The sequence below is a fragment of the Rhinoderma darwinii genome, chromosome 1 (assembly GCF_050947455.1).
Source record: "Rhinoderma darwinii isolate aRhiDar2 chromosome 1, aRhiDar2.hap1, whole genome shotgun sequence".
Lineage (NCBI taxonomy): Eukaryota > Metazoa > Chordata > Amphibia > Anura > Rhinodermatidae > Rhinoderma > Rhinoderma darwinii.
In genome coordinates this window covers 379,752,627-379,773,822 of record NC_134687.1, presented here as the reverse complement: position 1 = coordinate 379,773,822, position 21,196 = coordinate 379,752,627, and the positions used below count along the sequence as shown (strand labels likewise).

Genomic DNA, 21,196 nt, shown 5'->3' with positions numbered 1-21,196 from the left:
TCACGGCGAGGTAATGGTACTTTTGCGGGAAGCACTGCCCGACAGCGCCGTATATATACGGCGGATGTTGGGAAGGGGTTAATAGTGGACATATAAATAAAAACATGAAATAGTTATATAACCAACAATTAGTGTTTAAGCAAAGTCAGTTACTAGCAGATCACTTAAACTGATTACCAGTGTAAGTTTGGAGTAGGAGGGGGAGGTTGTATGTCTGCTACATTAGAAGAAATAGGGGTTGTTTTCCTGAAGCAGTGAAACCTTAAATGGGTTTTCCCATAATCATTATTTATCACCTATCCACAGGATAGGTGATAAATATCTGATCGGTGAGGGTCTGACCGCTGGGACCCCCACCGATCATGAGTACGGGCTTACCTTGCCGTTTCTGGGAGCCCCATAGGAATGGGAGCGGTAGTGTGCATTCTCGACCACCATTCTATTCATTTCTATAGGGTTGCTGAGTGCTATCTTTGGCAGTCCCATAGAAATTAATGGAGCGGTGGTCGAGCATGCGCACTACCGTACTATTCCTATAGGGCTCCCAGGAACAGCAAGGTAATCCCGTTCTTGTGATTGGTGGTCCCAGCAGTCGGATCCCCACTGATCAGGTATTGATCATCTATCCTGCAGATACAGTGGACATAAAAAGTCTACTAACCCCTGTTAAAATGCCAGGTTTTTGGCATGTCAAAAAATCAGTACAAGATGAATAATTTCAGAACTTTTTCCACCTTTAATGTGACCCATAATCTGTACAATTCCATTGAAAAACAAACTAAAATCATTTAGAGGGCAAAAATAAAAATAACAAAACTACAATGATGTGTTTGCATAAGTGTGAACACCCTCTTATAATTGGGGATGTGGTTGTGTTCAGAATTAGCCAATCACATTTAAACTCATGTTAAATAGTAGTCAGTACACAGCTGTCATTATTTAATGTGATTCTGAGTAACACCATATAAAGTTCAGTTGTTCTATTAGGATTTTCTTGACATTTTCTTTGTTGCATGTGAGAGCAAAAGCCATGGTCCGTAAAGAGCTTACAACACATCAAAGAAATCTGATTGTTGAAAGGCATCAGTCAGGAGAAGGGTACCTGTAACGGCCGCGGACTGCCGCCTCCCCTTACCTGCTGACGGCCGCGACCGCAGACCCCTCTCATCCTGTCTACGTCCCCCTCCCTGGAGACGCCAGCACATGTGGCCATCCTGTCCTGCAGTGACCACTAGGGTGCGCAAGCTCGTTCCTGGCCTTAAAGGGCCAGCGCGCGCACATGTAAAGAATTTAGTAACCATCCCCAGATCACCCTGGACTATAAAAAAGTCCCTGCCCTTTCACACCTTGCCTGAGCGTTGTTTGTATTTCTATGTTTGTCTTGCAAATGGTCCCTTAGTCGTATCCTGTTCCCAGTGTTCCCGGGCCCTGCTACCTGTATCCTGTATCCCGTTCTGTATTTGTTCCTGTGCCCTCTCTAGTGTTGGAGTCGTGTTGTGCCGTCTTCTACCCCTGCTGTCCTACACCACGTCTGGTGTCATCTGCGACGCCTGGTACCTCCTGCCACATTTTGCATCACCTGCCGTCAAAGTACCAGCTGTGCCTAAGCCTCTGCTACTGTCTGGACTATTACAGGTACCCTTGTGCTTGGACTTTGTATAGACTTGGTACACTGTTGTTTGGCCAGCTGCTACTCCGCTATGGTGGTGCGGCCTAGTGGGTCCACATACCCACAGATCGTGACAGTACCAAAGAATTTCCAAGGCGTTAGATGTACCATGGAACACAGAGAAGACCGTCATCAAGAAGTGGATTACATTTGGCACAACAGTGACATTACCAAGAACTGGACGTCCCTCAAAACTTGATGAAAAGCCCAGACGAAAATTGGTCCGAGAGGCTACCAGGAGGCCTACAGCAACATTAAAGGAGCTGCATGACTTTCTGTCAGGTACTGGTTGTGTAGTGCATGTGACAACAATCTCCCGTATTCTTCATATGTCTGGGCTGTGGAGTAGGGTGGCAAGACAGAAGCCTTTTTTAACAAAGAAAAACATCCGAGCCCGGCTATGTTTTACAAAGACCTACATCAAGTCTGCCAAAAGCATGTGGGAAAACGTGTTATGGTCTGATGAGACCAAGGTTGAACTTTTTTGCCATCATTCCAAAAGGTATGTTTGGTGCAAAGCCAACACTGCACATCACCAAAAGAACACCATACCCACAGTGAAGCTGGTGGAGTCAGCATTATGCTTTGGGGCTGTTTTTCTGCAGCTGGAACTGGGGCTTTAGTAAAGGTGAAGGGAATTGTGAACAGCTCCAAATATCAGGCAATATTGGCACAAAACCTGCAGGCCTCTGCTAAAAAGCTGAAGATGAAGAGGAATTTCACCTTTCAGCACGACAACGACCCAAAGCATACCTCCAAATCAACAAAAGTTTGGCTTCACCAGAAGATCAACATTTTGGAATGGCCTGGCCAGAGCCCAGACCTGAATCCCATTGAAAATCTGTGGGCTGACCTGAAGAGGGCTGTACACAGGAGATGCCCTCGCAATCTAAGGGTATGTTCACACGCAGTGTTTTCAGACGTAATTCGGGTGTCTTACGCCACGAATTACGCCTGAAAAAACGCCCCTAATACAAAAATCTGCCCAATGCCTGCAATGGGTTTTACAATGTTCTGTTCCCACGAGCCTTTATTTTAAGCGTCGCTGTCAAAATACGGCGCGCAAAATGACGGGTCGTCAACAGAAGTGCAGGACACTTCTTGAGACGTTTTTGGAAGCGTTTTTCATTGACTCAAAAAACAGTTCCAAAAACGGCCGTAAAAAATGCAGCGAAAAACGCGAGTTGTTAAAAAAACGTCTGAAAATCAGGAGCTGTTTTCGCCTGAAAACAGCTCCGTATTTTCAGACGTTTCTGGTCACTGCGTGTGAACATACGCTAACAGATTTGGAGCGCTTTTACAAGGAAGAGTGAGCAACAATTGCCAAGTCAAGATGTGCCATGCTGATAGACTTCTACCCAAAAAAAAAGAATGTTGTCATAATGTAAAAGGGTAATTCAACAAAGTATTAGTTTAAGGGTGTGTATATTTATGCAACCACATTATTTTTGTTCTTTATTTTTTTCACCCTAAAAGATTTCAGTTTGTTTTCAATACAATTGTACAGATTATAGGTGACATTAAAGGTGGAAAAAGTTCTGAAATTATTCATCTTGGACTGATTTTGTAAGATGACAAAAACCTGGCATTTTAACAGGGGTGTGTAGACTTTATATATCCACTGTAGATGATAAATAATGATTATGGGAAAAGCCCTTTAAGTATATCCTTTTCATCTTTCAAAAATTAGAAGACTGTGTCTTTATCTCATATATAAAGCAGATAAGCCAGTGACTGTGAGCATTAAGCAGATAACCCAGTATTTTGTTGAATGTCAAATGCAAAGTAACATATGGCATTATTAAAACTTGTATATAAAGTCAATCTCTAAAAATAATAACCAGCTGAAAAAAGCACTTTTTACATGGTAGTACAACTACTCATGATATTGTGCCCTGCCTCTATGGCCTTTTTGCAGTCTTTCAATCCATGGATGTTGGGAGTCTTTTGCGGCTTGAACGTTTTATGGTTGCTTGCTTAGGGGTAAATTGCAGAAGACTTGAAAGGTCTGCGACACCTGTAATCTGTTGCAAGGATGGAAGCTTGTGTGGGTCCAAACCTAGTTCCTCACAGGGGAGGCAAAGGTCATCTGGTTTTCTGATGGAGTATAGAGACACATGTAAAGTAAAGGCCATGCAAAAAGGATATAGCCAGCGGGAGGGAATTTTCTTTGACATTAGCGCATTTTAGACCCTTCAAAAGTTAGATTTGGGCATTCTCTTGTCTTCTTCAGAACCTTATCTTGTAGAGTTTAAAAGCCTGCATATTACAGCAAGCGGGGAGTCCCCATCATTTGGTTCACAGTGCCTTGTGTGCTCTTTCCACACTATTAGTTATTTTATGTGGTTCGGGCCTAGAGTTATTTTAATATAGCGCATGTAGACTCCATGACTACTGATGAGGAAATATGTTCTGGAACCCCTCTCAAACGCAAATTATTTATTCTCCCCTTATCATACTGGTCTTCTATGTATGCTAGAAGGCTATTGAGAGGAGCTTGGAAGGTGCTCAACCGTGTAATCATGGAGTGAGACTTGAGTTTCCTCCAGTTGTTCCACCCGACTTCCAATCTGCTGAACGTCATGCTTATTGTCCGTAAATTCTTTTAAAACAGGCTTAAGAGAGTTTTCTATGTTCTTTTAAATAGTCCACTGGGATACTTGGATGGAGGAAGTCACTTCGCTACACTCTAAGGGTACGTTCACATGGCTTAGTTTCGGTCGTTTTTTGCCTAAAAGCAGCCGAAGAAATCGGAATCTGTGAAAAATCTGTTCCGACAGGTGGTTTTTTACGTGGCTGTTTTGAAAATCGCACGCATAAAAAAAACACACGCGAAAAAGAAGTGCATGTCACTTCTTGAGCTGTTTTTGGAGCTGTTTTTCATTGACTCCATAGAAAAACAGCTCCAAAAACGGCCATAAAAAACACAGCGAAAAAAGGCTGAAAATCAGGAGCTGTTTTCCCTTGAAAAAAGCTTCGTATTTTCAGACGTTTTTTATTAAGCGTGTGAACATATCCTAACCCTACAGAGCTCTCAGCATCTGAAGTCTATGATGCATCTGACGCTTGGATTAACGGTGACGCCCCATTTTTTTTTCGGGCTGCACACGACTGCAGGAGATCTCTTTTTGAGGTACTTATTCATCTACAATTGTGATTTTTGCTGTTGAGGGGTGCCAAAGACTTAATTCTTACCCACTTTGACCATGTTGGCTAAGAATGTGGTGCTTTAGAAGGCTACGTGGAGGTTAAGTCAGCAGAGCACAGCCATCGTGCTTCCATTTAGCTCTGAAACTGCCCTTTTCAATATACACCGCGTTCCAAATTATTATGCAAATGTTATTTTTCGCTGATTTTCCTAAATAGTCGATGCAAATGACAGTCAGTATAATATTCAAGCCATCAACCGTTGGAGTATAATGCGCATTTTATTGAACAAATCTCCTAATGATAACAGATTTTTTTTTAGAAGTAAAAAACTCAAAATGCACTGTTTCAAATTATTATGCACAACAGAGATCAAAACATTTTAAAGGTTGTAGAGAGAACTAAAATGGTAATTTGTTGAATTTGCAGCATCAGGAGGTCATATTTACAGAAATCAAAAGCTCTTTCAATAAAAAAACCTTAACAGGCCAAGTTACATGTTAACATAGGACCCCTTCTTTGATATCACCTTCACAATTCTTGCATCCATTGAATTTGTGAGTATTTGGACAGTTTCTGCTTGAATATCTTTGCAGGATGTTAGAATAGCCTCCCAGAGCTTCTGTTTTGATGTGAACTGCCTCCCACCCTTATAGATATTTTGCTTGAGGATGCTCCAAAGGTTCTCAATAGGGTTGAGGTCAGGGGAACATGGGGGCCACACCATGAGTTTCTCTCCTTTTATGCCCATAGCAGCCAATGACACAGAGGTATTCTTTGCAGCATGAGATGGTGCATTGTCATGCATGAAGATAATTTTGCTACGGAAGGCACGGTTCTTCTTTTTGTACCACGGAAGAAAGTGGTCAGTCATAAACTCTACGTACTTTGCAGAGGTCATTTTTACACCGTCAGGGACCCTAAAGGGGCCTACCAGCTCTCCCCCCATTATTCCAGCCCAAAACATGACTCCGCCACCTCCTTGATGACGTCGCAGCCTTGTTGGGACATGGTGGCCATTCACCAACCATCCACTACTCCATCCATCTGGACCATCCAGGGTTGCACGGCACTCATCAGTAAACAACACGGTTTGAAAATTAGCCACAAATCTTTTCACAGTACGTTGATCACGCCTAAGTTTTCTTGAAATATCCAATGTTTTCATACCTTGTCCAAGGTATTGCACTATTTCACGCTTTTCGGCAGCAGAGAGATCCTTTTTCTTTCCCATATTGCTTGAAACCTGTGGCCTGCTTAATAATGTGGAACGTCCTTCTTAAGTAGTTTTCCTTTGATTGGGCACACCTGGCAAACTAATTATCACAGGTGTCTGAGATTGATTACAATGATCCAAAGAGCCCTAAGACACAATACCCTCCATGAGTTTAATTGAAAAACTAATAATTAAATGTTTATGACACTTAAATCCAATGTGCATAATAATTTGGAATACGGTGTAGAGGCATCCTGCAAAAAAAAAAAAAAGTATACTGCATGGTTTATGCTTTTTTTTAGAATGGGAGTCTATTGGTGACATATGCATCTGTTTGGCATACAGTTACATACATCGGGATATATATTCGGAGTTTACGTTGGGAGATTTTCCAGGCGTATTTGACCAACGTAAAAGGAAAAACACAGTGAGAAATCTGAGCTAGTGATATAATAGTGAAAAGAAGTCAATAATTTAATTCTTGCAAAATGTACAATAGTATTTAAAGGGTATCGGTGACCAAATACAGTTCTTCGTTTTAGGGCTGTTAAAATATTTGCTAATGCACCTGGACCCACCGGAGAACCCCCTTCTGAACAAATTATGCACCTCCCTATGTAAATGAGGGAACTGAGATGTGCTGAGATGGCTCACGTGACGGTTCATTTCTGCTGCATTAACGCCTTCACAAGTGAGATATCCCTAACAGATGCTCATTAATAAGAGAAGGATTGCAACACATAAAAAATAACATAACAAATTGAATAATGCATCCTGTAAAGTCATTCTGTATTATTGCTGTCATACACAGAAAGTCAGAACTTCCCCTTTACCTCAAGATATAGATGTAGTAAACACAAGGTTGCTTCTGCGTTGTGCTATAAAAGAAGAATAAAGGGTGTTTTAATCCTCGGAAACCCCCTCCCCCAACATCTCTCATCTTTGAATGCAGGTATGGAATCTGTTTCCTCATTTTGGAATATAAAATGAATCATACAATTAGATTGCACTGCAGTAAGTAAAATTTTGGTTTATCCGAAATTATTGTTAGGATACAATATAATACTCGAATACAGCTAAGGTCTTGTTCCGATCTGCGTCGGGCTTCTGTTCATGGGTTCCGTTAGACCTTTCCGTCAGGAGAACCCATGAACCGAAAGCCAAATAGAAACCATAATTTTCCGTTTGCATTACCGTTTATTTCAATGGTAATGCTTCTGTTGCATTTGGTTTTCGTTTTTTTTCCTATCCCTAAAATTTTTGGGTTTTTCAGCCAAAACAATAGCGTAGTCGAATGCGCTATTTTTTCCGCTAAAAAAAGGAAACCTTATGGAACGGAGACAAACGCAAACCAAATCAAAGCCTGAAGCAGATGTGAATGAAGCCTAATCCAATTAACCATGTATTTTGAATGTCAATTTATTATAGTCACATAATCCCCTTATTTTCAGGAAACATATTAGATATTCAACATTATAGGAATTTCAGGAATTTTGAGGCAGATTTTGACCTGCCTGCACTTTCTTGGCGCAAAAAATACAAATGTTTTTTCTTGGCGCGAAAAACCATTGAGCACCGTTGTTTTTTCCACCTCCCATTGATTTCAATGAAAGATCCGAGGCGGAGCCGCGTCAAGAAAGGACATGCCACTTTTTTTCCCTGCGAGTAGTTAAAAGCCGCTTGGTAAAATAAAAGCCTCCGCTTCCCATTGAAATCAATGGGAGGCGGTTTCGGACGTTTTTTGGTGCTAATTCCGACATCGTTTCCATGTCAAAATTAGCACCAAAAAACGGAGTGAACTGGGCCTAACTGTTGAAAACTTTGAATTACGTTCTATGTGATTACAACATACTGTATAACATATAAAAATCGGTTTATATAGTGAGTTGTTTAGAGTTCTCCATGAGTAGGGTCATAGTTGTAACTGCTACCTCTGCACCCGCTAGAGCAGGGGTACTCAACTGGCGGACTGCAGTCGGAAACTAGGCGTCCGAACACATCGTTTGGACTAGGAGGGGAGCAGTGTTATAGTCTGTGTTGACTGGCTGCACAGTTTCCAAACTACTCCCATTCAGCCAGCAGGCAGACAGGTCAGTGAAGAGGAACACCTTATAGACCTACTAAGCCAGTCCAAGACACATCACTTCCTTCATGGGCTACGCGCTGCCAATGTCAAAAGTAGGAGGTGATCATAATATTGTAACTCGACTGTGTATAATGTGAGGCACATAAGGTTATTGATTTAGTAATCCCATGTGCCCATTAATAGTAAATCACCCCATGTATCACTAGGAATTACCCCATGTATTAGGAACCCCATGCACCTCATTTTGACCCCATTCGCCTCCTTTTAACCCCATGCATTTCACAATAGTAACAATAATGTAAGGCACATTGGGGTTACTCATGTGAGGCACATAGGGTTGCTTACTATTGATGTGAGACACATATGGTTACCAGTTTAGTAACTCCATGTGCCTCAAATTAATAGTAAGTAACTCCATGTGACAGCCAGCAAGGTCGATCATAAGGTGTCCAAAGGACTGCTTATAAATCAAGGCACATGGACTGTGTGTTTACATTCAACCTCGCACCGCAGTTAACACCTAAATTATGGTTCTACAGAGTTTGTAAACGTTAACAAAGCGATCTTTACTGTTGATGTTCAGCTCAGACCTTCTCGTGATGGCAGACCCAGGTAAGTGAAACGTTTACTAAAAGTAGTTGAGTAGACCTGCCCTATAATTATACCACTGGATATAAACCTGGCACAGATTTGACACCAAGAAATGTATACTTTGAAACCTACCGTTAGCAAAGAAACAGTCACTTTTAAAACACATTGTTCACGCTGTACAGCACAGAAGGTTACAAAGTATTGCAGATAACACCAGAAAAAAATGAATTGTGTAACAGATGCGTGCCACATGTTCTTCTCTCACATCTGATACATTATTTATGCCACTTTCAGCTTAACTGTTATTTATCAAATACCAAAGGGGAATATCACCAGGAAGCAGAATGTGCAACATACTTTTTACACTACGTAACTACTGCAGCTCTTATGGACATCTATTAAAGCTTCATCTGCGAGAAAATAGAGAACAATTATATTCGAGTGTCTGCATTCTATAAAATATAGTAATTGTGCCAAGTGTTATGTTGAAACCAAAAAGTCTAATATGCAATTAAAACAGCTCATATCAATGTCGAATAGCTGCATTGCACCTTGCCATATGAGTGAATAAAACCACTTTTTTTACTTGGAATTTGAGATGTGGAGTGCTGCCTGTCTTTTGGAACCTAGATTGTGGGAATGGTAGTCGCAGTCTTGAGGCTTGCATAATCAAACCCTTTTGAAAGGACTTTTCTTTTTGGTGCTGCTCTTCTTTGTAATTTTTTTTTTTTTTAAATGTCTAATGACAAACACAATATAAAAATAATACATCATTCGACAAAAATATAAAGTAGAAAATGTTGAAAGAAAATACAATAAATACATTTCATACAGTGTCATTTGTCAACAAGAGCCTGCGTACCATATAGGCAGGCCAGGCAACTGCTAAGGGGCCCTATGAAGGAGGAGGCACAGTCCTGGGCAGTCACATCACCTTTGCTATAAAATGGCAAGAACCCGTGCAAGATTCCTTTCTCTGGAGGAGCTGTATTGTCAGACAACAAGTGGGTAGGGAAAACCCTAAGGGTATGTGCACACGTAGTGTTTTTAGCCGTTTTTCTGGCCATAAACGTACCGAAAAAGGGCTGAAAAATCGGAAGTAGAACGCCTCCAAACATCTGCCCATTGATTTCAATGGGAAATACGGCGTTCTGTTCCAACGGAGCGTGTTTTACGCAGCCGTTTTTCAAAAATGGCCCGTAAAAAGACGCCCGCGAAAAAGAAGTCCATGTTACTTCTTGGGCCGTTTTTGGAGCCGTTTGTCATTGACTCTATAGAAAAACAGCTCCAAAAACAGTTGTGAAAAACGCGAGTTGCTCAAAAAAAGTCTGAAAATCAGGAGCTGTTTTCCCTTGAAAACAGCTCCGTATTTTCAGATGTTTTTTGTTAAGTATATGAACATACCCTTAGAGTCATGGGAGTGGATGTGGAAGTAAAGAACAGATCCTTCTGTTCTCTATCCGGCACCATAATAGGAGCCCATTTTGATCCTTGCTTTGGGACCAACTGTCTTTTATGTATGCCACTGTTTTCAATCTGCAGAAACGTAGCTACAGTCATGTATTTTTTTACCATCCTGTGAACTTTCCATGAGATTGATGATGTATGCACAATACTGTATAGCACCATAGTCATTAACAAATCATAGAGTATTTTCATCCCAACCAACAGAACGACATAAGGCTTAGCCTGTTATGTAAATTATTCAGTGTACAAAACATTCTCAAGCCTACTACGTAGGTACTATCACTGTGATAGCCAAGACCAGTCTACAGGACAGTACAAAATAAAAAGCCCCCCATGTGAAATATTAATTTTTACACTACATACATTTGCGACCAAACAAGTTGTTTTACAATAAAATTAAATCAGTATCATTCTTATGTTTTATCCATTTAATCTAGAGTGATCTCAAATGCTGTAATTTTTTTACAATTAAGTCTTGAACATATTCCATATTGTTAATAAAGATTTTTTTGATAAGATTCATGGGCAAAATCTTAACGAAATACATAATAAAAATAATGATATTATCGTATGTACAGTTAAAGCAGCAAACAACATACATGGAACATTATTAACAAGAAAATACATCAGTTTTTTTTTCCTGTAGTACAGGATGGGCCGTTTTAAGCTGGCCTGTGCTGGAGTAATAACTAGTAACTTTTAGTGTGTCTTTGCTAGTAAAGATGGATCTGTTCACAATGGACACAGACCTAAACTGGACCATATGAAGTTAGGTTACTAGTGGAACAAGCAAATTTCAATAAGTAATTGAGAAACCCACGTGATCACTACGGCCAGTCACTGGCCTCAGCGGTCCTGTGCCGTATACCCACTGAGGCCAGTGATTGGCTGCAGCAATAACGTGGGTATACGTGAACGTCACCTCTGCAGCCCTGTTAACAAACACCGACACGCAGAATTGGGGGATCTGTCGGGTGAGTAATGCTTCTTATTTTGGTTCATTGCCCCCCCCCCCTCTTGGCCACTTTTTTTGATTAAATTGGAAACCCCATTAAGCTGGCCATAGACATGACACAGTTGTCAGCTCAATAGTTACTCAGCTGACAGCTATGTTCCTTGGCATCCTATGCATCTCAGCCAAATGGCATATTTTTTGCATGACGTGCGGGAAGTATGGTTGCGAGACACTTCTAATGCCCTTATCATGGGGAAACAAGGAATTGGACAGGTAGAAATTCCCGTTTCCCCAGACAGGAGACATTGGGTGGCCATTCAGCTGAGCCCATAATCATATAATTTCTGAGGCCAGCATAAACTCAGTAGTTTGATACAAAAATATCTGACATTTGATCAATGTATAATAAACTGCATCCCTACTGAAATGTATTTCTTTATGTGTCAAAGTAGTAAAACTAATATAAAAAATAGTAATATGTGAAGATATACATATGCAAAATCTTGCATTGCTTTACCTGTAGTAAAAAAAACACTAGCCATGTCTTTAACTTGTAAGAAAAAATTAAAAGCAATGTATTTTACACAGTCACATACAATTATCAAAGAGAAGACCCTCATAAAATAACAATCATTAAAGAGTGACTGCCCTTTCATCAAACTTTTGACATGTCATAGAGACATATCAAAATTTTGATTGGTGGGGGTCCGGGTGCAGGGACCCCCGCTGTTGCTGTAACAAAATTGCATGTTCGGCACTTTCCGCCAGACTGAAGATGGCTCACATAGAATGTCTATGAGCCGTCTTCAGGCTGACAAGGAGCACCGATCATAGTCGAAGGTGCAGGGCGATCAGTAGAATGCACCTTTGTTACAGTGACTGTGGGGGTTTCAGCACCCGGACCTAATTAAACCAAACTTTTGATATGTCTCTATGACATATCAAAAGTTTGATAAAAGTGTAGTTACTCTTTAAATAATGGGATTTTTAACGATTTCAATGAATATGTACATACACATAAGTACTCTGAAATAAGTATTGCTAAAATAGTATGCAAAGCTCTTAGCCCTTTTTCTGGCTAGACACATTTATACAATAAAATACAGTAGTTTTCATGATTGTAAACAAGCTAAATAATAATATGAATATATTTATATAAAGCCCTTGGGCAATGTTTAGGTACCTGAAGCAAAGTTGACCATTTTGAATTGTACACGGTAAGGAAAGTGCACATTCTTTCACGCAAATAAGATCTAATCTGGCTTCCCTCCGAACCATGACCAGGTATGCAAAACTCTACAAGCACTGCCCTTAACTCATTCCTCAGTTTCGTTCCATTTATTTTGAAGGTTTCCTGAGTGGCCTTCACATTCAAGCCTTGGGGTCTTATTTTCCTATGATAGCATTGTAATCTCTTTTTACCCATTAACTAACTACATGAAGGTTTTACGTCTTGATAAACCCTGAGAATTTGTCTTGCGGATCTGTATAAACTGTGACATAGCTTATGACACCTAAACACAACTGATGATAAATATGCCCTGTTATCAGTGCCATCAGACTTGATCCTCATGTAGCCGTATCCGAACGTATATTTATCGAAAGAAAACAAAAAAACAAATGAAATAAAAATGTGGATAAATATTTTTATATTTCACAGAAAAACAAGACATAAATCACTGTATCCCTTCATGAAATGGCAGGTCATCTCTGCACTAAATGAGTTAAAACGTGTCGCAGCCCATCCTGCCTTGGGGAGACCAAGCAATAAACAAGAAGCAATACCTTGAAGCTGACATCACATCATTAGCTGACTCTTTATTTTGGCATCAATGCTTTGGTCACACAATACTGACTGTGGATCCAGGTGCTTGAAAGTAAACACCCGACAATACAAGGTAGGTCTGTTGTAGTTTGTTTGTTTCTTTGAAGTTCCAACAAAACTGTTCACCATTCCCCCCACCAAAACGGGGATGAGGGCAATAGAGAGTGAGAGAAAGAGGTGGCTTTTTATTATTAATATGAAAAATCTAGAAGTCTAATACGTGGCATCTTCTGCAGCAGTTCCATCACACCTTGAGTGTACATGTTCTGCAGCAGAGTTGCTGAAGTACTTTCCTTATGCACAGGTTGTTCTTTTTAACTAGCATACAGAAGCCACCCTCAGCCCACGTTTCTTCCGTTGCTTTCCCGAGGTCGACAGTAGGAAGAAGTAGAAATGTCAAGATTTTCAAGAAAATATGATGGACACGGAGGAAGGTTTGATTGGTAAGAACAGGCAGATTGGATTGGAGAAACCATTCAGCAGCAGGAAACAAGGCAATTTGGTCCGTCAAAGGTAAAATTTAATTCAACACGGTATCAACAGGTAGGAACATAGTGGTCCGACAGTGAGTGATTGGCATCCATTGATGAAAGATAGAATGGAAACGGAAAAAAAAAACAGTAGAAAATTAGAATATAACATCAAGGAATTGTGATATAGTAAAGAATGTCATATTCAAGGACAATACAAATCATAGAGGAGGCATAAAGTAACAGAGAACGTAATATTCAAACGTGTGTTTAATGCATCACCTAAATTCTAAGTGTACCTGTAAATTAAGACACAAATATAAAGAAATATATTCATTGAAATACTGGAAAATAATATATACTCTCAAAAGTTTGGATATTGTTGACATTGTGATACAAATAGGCAGAAAGCATTATTGAAATAAACTGCAAATAGAAATAGAGGGGATTTTGCCTTTAAAGCCCTCCCGTAATCTGAACATGTGGGAGGGATGTAGGAGCTGACCCGTGCTATTACCACACAATACAAAATTCAGAAACAAGACAAGTTTCCAGTATATATGGAGAAATATGGAGTTCAATAAGGCCTTATTCACTCGAACGGGATAATCGGCCGTGTGACGGCCATTTTTTTTAATGGCCATCACATGACTGCATTAAAATTAATGTACTTCTATGGGGCTATTCACATGGACGGTTTTCTTAACGGACCGTGATGAGTTGGTAATACTTAAAAGCTCAATCATTGTATAATAGAAAATTATGTAATTTTCTAAAATACTTTGCATTAATATTTTCAAGATCTCTGCTTGATATCAACGTGTAGAAACATTCTCCTCTACAGTCAGAGGTTAAAAACTTGTACATAACTAATACTACTCACAGCAAAGGTTTTTCAACAACGTAGCCAATGCTCTGTGAGTTAAACACAAAAGCATGGCCATGTTAGGTAGAATGGCATCACATGCCACAAGTGGGCATTACAATAAAGTATTTCAACTTTGGCTGGGAGAATTCGAGCCTCCACACAAAGAGCTCTGAGGATTACATCTAACACTACAAATAAAGACAAATGTGACTTTTACACTCTATAAATAAGGTTGGTGTGAAGGGGCTTGTGCTGTGAGATGTCTTTCTCCGCATGCTGTCAATACACTAAAAACATTTCAAGGAAAGTCTGTCACTGGGATAAAAAAGGAAGGAAATCAAATATGAACCTGGGATGTAAAATGATTGCTCGCTGGGAAAAACATCTGAACCAAACAATCAAGATGCCATTCAGAAGATAAGAATAAAAAGATATTGATGGAAGTCAAACACAGGCATTCATCTTCAACCACATGAATATAGTATTCTGCAGAATACGCACAGCAAACATACATACATAACCTTGGTCAACAGATCTGCCCGGAGCTCGAGAGAACAAACCATTATGTAGCGGCCCCTGCCTTCCTATTATTTTCAGAACAATACTTCACTTGCAGCCCTTCACTGCAATATATTAGTAGTTAGGCAGAACGTGAGTAGAGTCCTGACAAGCCATCTTCACTTTATGCCCTTACCATAACAATCCTATTGTGACAGATCCTATTCGTTTTGATAGGATTCCAACTGATGCCTAAAGGCCTTTTTACATGGGCCAATTATCAGGCAAACGAGCGTTCACAAAACGCTCGTTCCCGATTATTGCCCTGAGTAAGTAAGGCAACGAACAGCCGATGGACGAGCAAACGCTCGTTCATCGAATGATTGTATCATTTATGTAGCCAAAAATATTATCGCTGTCGGCAGAACATCTCCCTGCTGCCGACCGATAGAAATGTATGGGGACGAGTAATCATAGTAACAAGCGCTCGTACCCATCCATAGCTCTCTGTGACAGCAGCAAACAAGCGCCGATCAATGAACTGTCTTGTTGATTGGCGCTTGTTTACCCGGCCCACGCCGGGTCATGTAAGAGTACCCGAAGATTGTATCAGTCTTCACCATGATCAAGGTTTTAACAGGATCCATCATGATCTTTTATTTAAATCATTAAGGCCAATGGGTGCGAGACTAAAAAAACTGATGCAGGTTGATATAAATTTGGCAATTACAAACAACTATAGAGAATTAGGGTAAGTACATGTAGCAGATTTGTTGCAGAAATGACTAGGAATACAATTCTTTTACAAACCCCATCAGAATGGGGTTTGTAAAAACTCTTGAATGCGCTGCAAGTACAACCACATTCACATACATGTGAACAGACATTTTTGCAACAAATCGGCAGTGGATTGTGGGAATAATCTGAGATATTTACTTTTATTTTTATGTTACAAGAACTGCTTGAGAGATAGGAATGGGAATACACAAGATAATCAAAGCTAACGTACATGACTATAAATCACAGTAAAGTGTGTGGAAAGTGAGGTTCAACAGATCGGACATATGTAGTGCTCAAACTTACTGTGGTTTATGGGGTCATTGTCTCCATGTCTGTATAGACAATAAAGACACAATTCGTACATATACTCTACGCCCACAACATGCCTATAGAGACGCAGTCAGGGCCACAAACACTATCCCGATGTCATGGTCTCCAAGATCAGTTTATGAGGATCAGAATTTGACAGTTTATATTCAAAGTCTAAGCACTACATATGGTCATAAACCTTGAAAGGGTTGCCTCACAACAATAACTCTTTCCTAAATAGAAACTGGCACATTGATCAGGGTCTAGCTGTTACGACCGGAATAAGCCGCACCTGGTCATACATTTTTCCTAAATGGTCGACCAGGTAATATACGTACGGCTCGAGTCTGCCAGAGTAAGAAACACTCTTTGTCAGCCTCCACTCTGGCTGACGGGTCTTGAGCAGGGTACCCCCCTCTAAGACATCAATTTACCTTATAATCTTTGTGAGACAACCCCATTAACCGTGGTTCCCCAATGTGGAATAGGCCAAATATTAACATAGAGGATTTTACATATGCTAGAAATAGCCTCATTAGCGCTATAAACCTCATCCATATGGCAACCACACACTATAAAACATAAAGCACACTGGACACCGCTAGGCTTGGAAGGATTTATATGAATGCCTACATGAGCTCTGGTCAATTTCTTCATTTTATAAAGAAAGGCAGACATTAAGGGGTTCTTGTTGGAGCATGGGGGATAGATTAAGTGCTGGAAAGAATTGACATTGCACAATCAGGATATTGTCACAGCTATGATTATGAATAACGGACCTATAATCACCAATTCTTTAGGATTTTTCCTATAATATCCTTCTAATATGTAGATAACCATACAGTGCGCATTTATTTCGAATTCCTGCCATCAGTTACCAGTCATATACTATTTGTAGATGTCCCTAAAGACTGGGGGCTGCCAGGCTGGATACAATTATTCATCTGACATTTGAGAAACAAACATGGCAAGTAGAAGGGGAATGATTAAACAAAGACACTTTACCTTAATGGGTTTTTCATCAAAACACAATAATGTAATTGGTTATGCTATATCATTGGATATCGTTCAATGATCTAGTTAGAGCTGCTTCATTATATTCTGCACGGTGGCAGATGAGACTAGATGCAAATTCTGAAAGGATTTATTCTGTATAGTGTATTTAATCATAGAGATAGAGTACATCGGGAAGTAAATGTGGAAACGGAGATCATGAAATCCATCACTATACTGCTGAGCAAATATAGTCAATGAGAGGAGCCGGTGAGAAGCCAGGGCTGGATATTACCAATCATATAATATATGTACAAAGTGCACAGCTCTTTATTGGTTCAATAAGTGGGAAATTGCTGGAAGCATTGAGGGGAGCATGTCAGTCCCAATGTCTGTAATGCTTCTTGCCTGGGTCCACAATGGAAGTGCAGCACTCGTATACACAAAATACAAACCTGCTGCTTGAAATGAAACATTGTGTTTGTAATTCACGGCTTTATGGCTCAGTAATATGTGCTCAACCTACATTAACATTGACGTTCTTTGTAAGGTTTGTCATGAGTGGCAGTAAAAATAATTTGTTGCTGGACACTGCGATTTATCTGAAGGGCACTGTGGTTATAAAGGTATGGTATTCACAGATAAACGGTATATAGACAGACTTCAATCCATGTCTGAGCAGTCCTTCACTCATCCTTCCATCAGACATACATTCTGCCCTTTATCAAAGTACTTATCATTAAACAGCTCCACAACTGGCGTAGAAAATAGGAAAATTGAAAAATATTTCCTTATGGTCACACGGTCACAAATTTAGCAGCAAGTTAAGCCAATATCCTTCACATGTTCTTGCTGTTTGCACTATGAATGACATTAATGTATCTATCAAACTGATGCACTGACTCACCATCTTTACAGATCGTGCCAACCAGACAGGTGTTGCCTTCTAGTAGATAGCCATCCGGGCAACCAGTACAGTTTCTGTCTCCGGGCCCAGAACACGATAAACAGCTGCCATCACATCTGTAAAACAGAAGTAATACTTTCCATGTAATCTATAGCAATTATAAGAAGCGCATGGATTTGCTAAATGACTCTTAGGGACAAACTTTTTGAACAATGGTGGGAAGAAGATGATGGGGGGTATTTGTTTTTGATCTAGATCAACATATAAGACTTGTGTTTGAATCTTGTTGACTAAAAAGTGTTGTTAAAAGAATTGGTGCTTACAGAAACAGCACCACCCTTGTCAATGGGCTGTGTATGGTACTGCAGCTCAACCCCTATAGTTTAGAGGGTATCAATACAAAATAGCTTCAGTTCTAAAGCATGTTTCTATATATTTTTAGTCACATCGAAAAATGTGCAAATAAATAAGGAAACAGATGACCATTCAAATTTTTTAAAAGACTTGACCTATTTATAGGAACACAAAACGCATGTGCCATAATGTACTCAATGCATATGTTGACAGTATAGTAACTATATATACAGGTGCTTTTCTGGACTGAGATTCAGTACTGTGATGGTGGCCAGTGACTGACAATGAAGAACGCAGATTAAGACATTTTGCTTCAGGTTGGTATTGAGGAGACTGCTGATGTTATATGTCATATAGCACATTTTCAGGCCGGAAGCTGAATGTCTTGACACTTTAACACCTTGTCAAGAATGATTTCATTATAATTACACTTATTGCATCTCCATTAATCCCATTCGGAATGACATTCATCGGCCAGAGGTATTCTGAAATATACTATATGCTATAAAATCATGTCTCCATCCTGACTATCAGTGCTGAACCCTTGGGAAGCCATGTAATGTGCATTAATGTGTGTAATTGAAAGCAGAATTCCCTGCATCTCCTTGATGTAATAAGCTGTGGCAGCCTCTTACTGTTTTAATCTGATATGTATAGGGGGCTGAAAGGTTTCATTACATGGGGAAACTTAGATTATACTAAACATTTTTCAGTTAAAAATATCCTATTCCTTAGCTGTCATTTCCAAACACTGAGTCTTGGGTCTTTGTGCTTATTATTCTGCAGCACAATCACCGCAACCGGCTGCTACTTTAACCGCCACATTACACGTATGATTATTTATGTACTTCTTTTCATAGAGAATATATGTATGGCTAGTTCTGTATGTATCTTCTCTAAAGAGAAATAACAAAGAAGAGGTTTGTCCCAGAGCTGTGCTCCCCCAATGAAATCTTCAAAACAGCAGTTTTCCAAATTATCCATTTATGCTCTTTTAAAGACAATCTAGAAAACTGTAGACGCCCCATATGCCGGGAAATAACACAGATTCCTTTTCTGAGTCTTTGTTTAGAGTGAATTACATATAAAAACAGTGATGTGAATTATGTGGCACTTATGTAATGTCTTATTGTAATGGCCACGGTCACAGACCGCCCCCCTGCCCTTACCTGCTGACGGCCACAGCCGCAGACCTCTCTCCTCTTGCCAACGTCTTCCTCCACGGAAACGCCAGCACATGCATCCGCTCTGCCCTGCTGTGACCACTAGGGTGTGCTCGTTGCCGGCCTTAAAGGGCCAGCGCGTGCACATGTAATTAATTATGCATAGAAATAATATGCACCCAATAAGGCTTGGGTGCATATATACTCGAACGGAATCTACATCTGATGGATGAGTATACAACTCACTTATATTATTTTTCCGTGTTGTTATGCCAGCCTGGTATCCTTTACCCATGGGGCATTATTTCTATGCATAACCTGTCTCGCTGATTTAGGCCCTAATCAGGGCTGATGGTCTTTTGCTATATTTCATGCATCAGGACTGTAGCCGCATGCATCTTTACTGTGGCTTAGCGATATTTTGTGGTCATTGACCTATGTATATTCTGTATTGTGGCCATTCAGTATTTCTCTGCTGCCATACTGATCTATGTCATATTGTATCTATATATGCTTATACTATTTGTATTGTGTTCAACTAGGCTGTTCTGTTTTGCCATATTTATTGTGCTCCTATTAGGCTTTGCATAATATTTACTTGTACCTTTCTCCCGGCCGGGGGGGTGTTGTTGTATTGCGATGTAGGATCACACTAGACGCGATTTGTCTTTCTTTTATGTTTTTGTATGAATAAATAATTGTCTAATTTTTAAGCAAAGAGTCGAGTGCCCTTTATATACCAGGTTTATCCAATGTTCTTTTTCTTTACTCTATTTTTTATCCCAGAGTAACTTCCAATATCTACTTGCCTTTTGTTCGTCTTTTAAGTCTCACATCTGCTGTCCCTTTGTACTGAACTCACTATAAGAGTATTGTGCTTACTTTAAGAGTTAAGCTACACAACACACATATGCTAGAAGCAAACCTTTAAAGTCCCTTTAAATAACCATTAACCTCTCAGAAGGTCATTTCCATATGGTAAAATGAATGAAAATAACCGTGTAATTCATAAACACTGGGAAATATTCTTGGAACATAATCCCACATAAAATTAAATATACAATTCTAATTTTGGTGGAATATTATTTATTATTTCAGTTACTTATATAGCGCCAACATATTACGCAGCGCTGTACAGAAGTCCTCTTTACTGTCCCCATTGGGGCTCACAATCTAATGGTCTCTACTGCAAGCTTCAATGCCCGAGAATAGTCAGGTCTTTAATGCTGGTCAGGCAGCAGGTTTTACACAATGAGAGAACAGAAATAAGCTGCAAAAGAGCAAGAAATATCGACCTGGTCATCCACACTAAACATGAGGCTGGATATCCCCGCCTGAAGGTGGCTGGAAGCTGGTGATCAGCCTATTCAAAGCTGTAATCTTAATATCAAAAATATATATCTGCATAAGTGCTAAATATTTATTTATATAGATCCGCAAAGAATATATACAATGTGCAACCATTACACGTTTATTTTTATTTTTTTTATTGCTTATATAGCACTGGTGTGACGAATGTTCTGTTCACATCAGATTTGAGCAATACGTTTTACATTTAACGTATACATTTATATATACACACACACAGTGAAATCTCCCCAGAAGACCACGCCTTTGAGAGGACACAGCATCCAGACATAATTTTTCTGTCACCGATTTTCCCCACCATTATAGTCTCTGGAAGCTGCCCCTCCATAAGCAGACCCTCTCCTAATCTGACTAAAGACCTTTTATTTTAGCACATTTTTCAGTGGGAACCTCTTTGAAAAGACCACGAATTGGACTTATATGTGCTGTAAATCATCTGGATGCAGGTGCGCACTGCGCTGCATCACCATTTTGGGGAAAGCAGGAGAAGACTTGCTTGGCACATCAGGAGACAGAACCAGCCAGCATTA

At 39.9% G+C, this 21,196-nt stretch overlaps 1 protein-coding gene across 3 annotated transcripts in view; it reads right to left on the bottom strand.

Annotated features, from left to right (window-relative positions):
• Positions 1 to 21,196, bottom strand: part of PCSK5 (proprotein convertase subtilisin/kexin type 5) — a 448,720-nt gene that overhangs the window by 170,661 nt on the left and 256,863 nt on the right. The window contains exons 20-21 of one of the 3 annotated variants that reach the window (XM_075828203.1): positions 17,782 to 17,897; positions 12,758 to 13,307 (exon numbers count right to left, since the gene is read on the bottom strand). In XM_075828203.1, coding sequence (XP_075684318.1) covers positions 13,201 to 13,307; positions 17,782 to 17,897 — 223 coding nt within the window. In that variant the 3' untranslated portion in view covers positions 12,758 to 13,200. Of the gene's footprint in view, positions 1 to 12,757; positions 13,317 to 17,781; positions 17,898 to 21,196 lie in introns of those variants that run through there. The other 2 variants (XM_075828198.1, XM_075828207.1) reach the window with 2 other exon arrangements.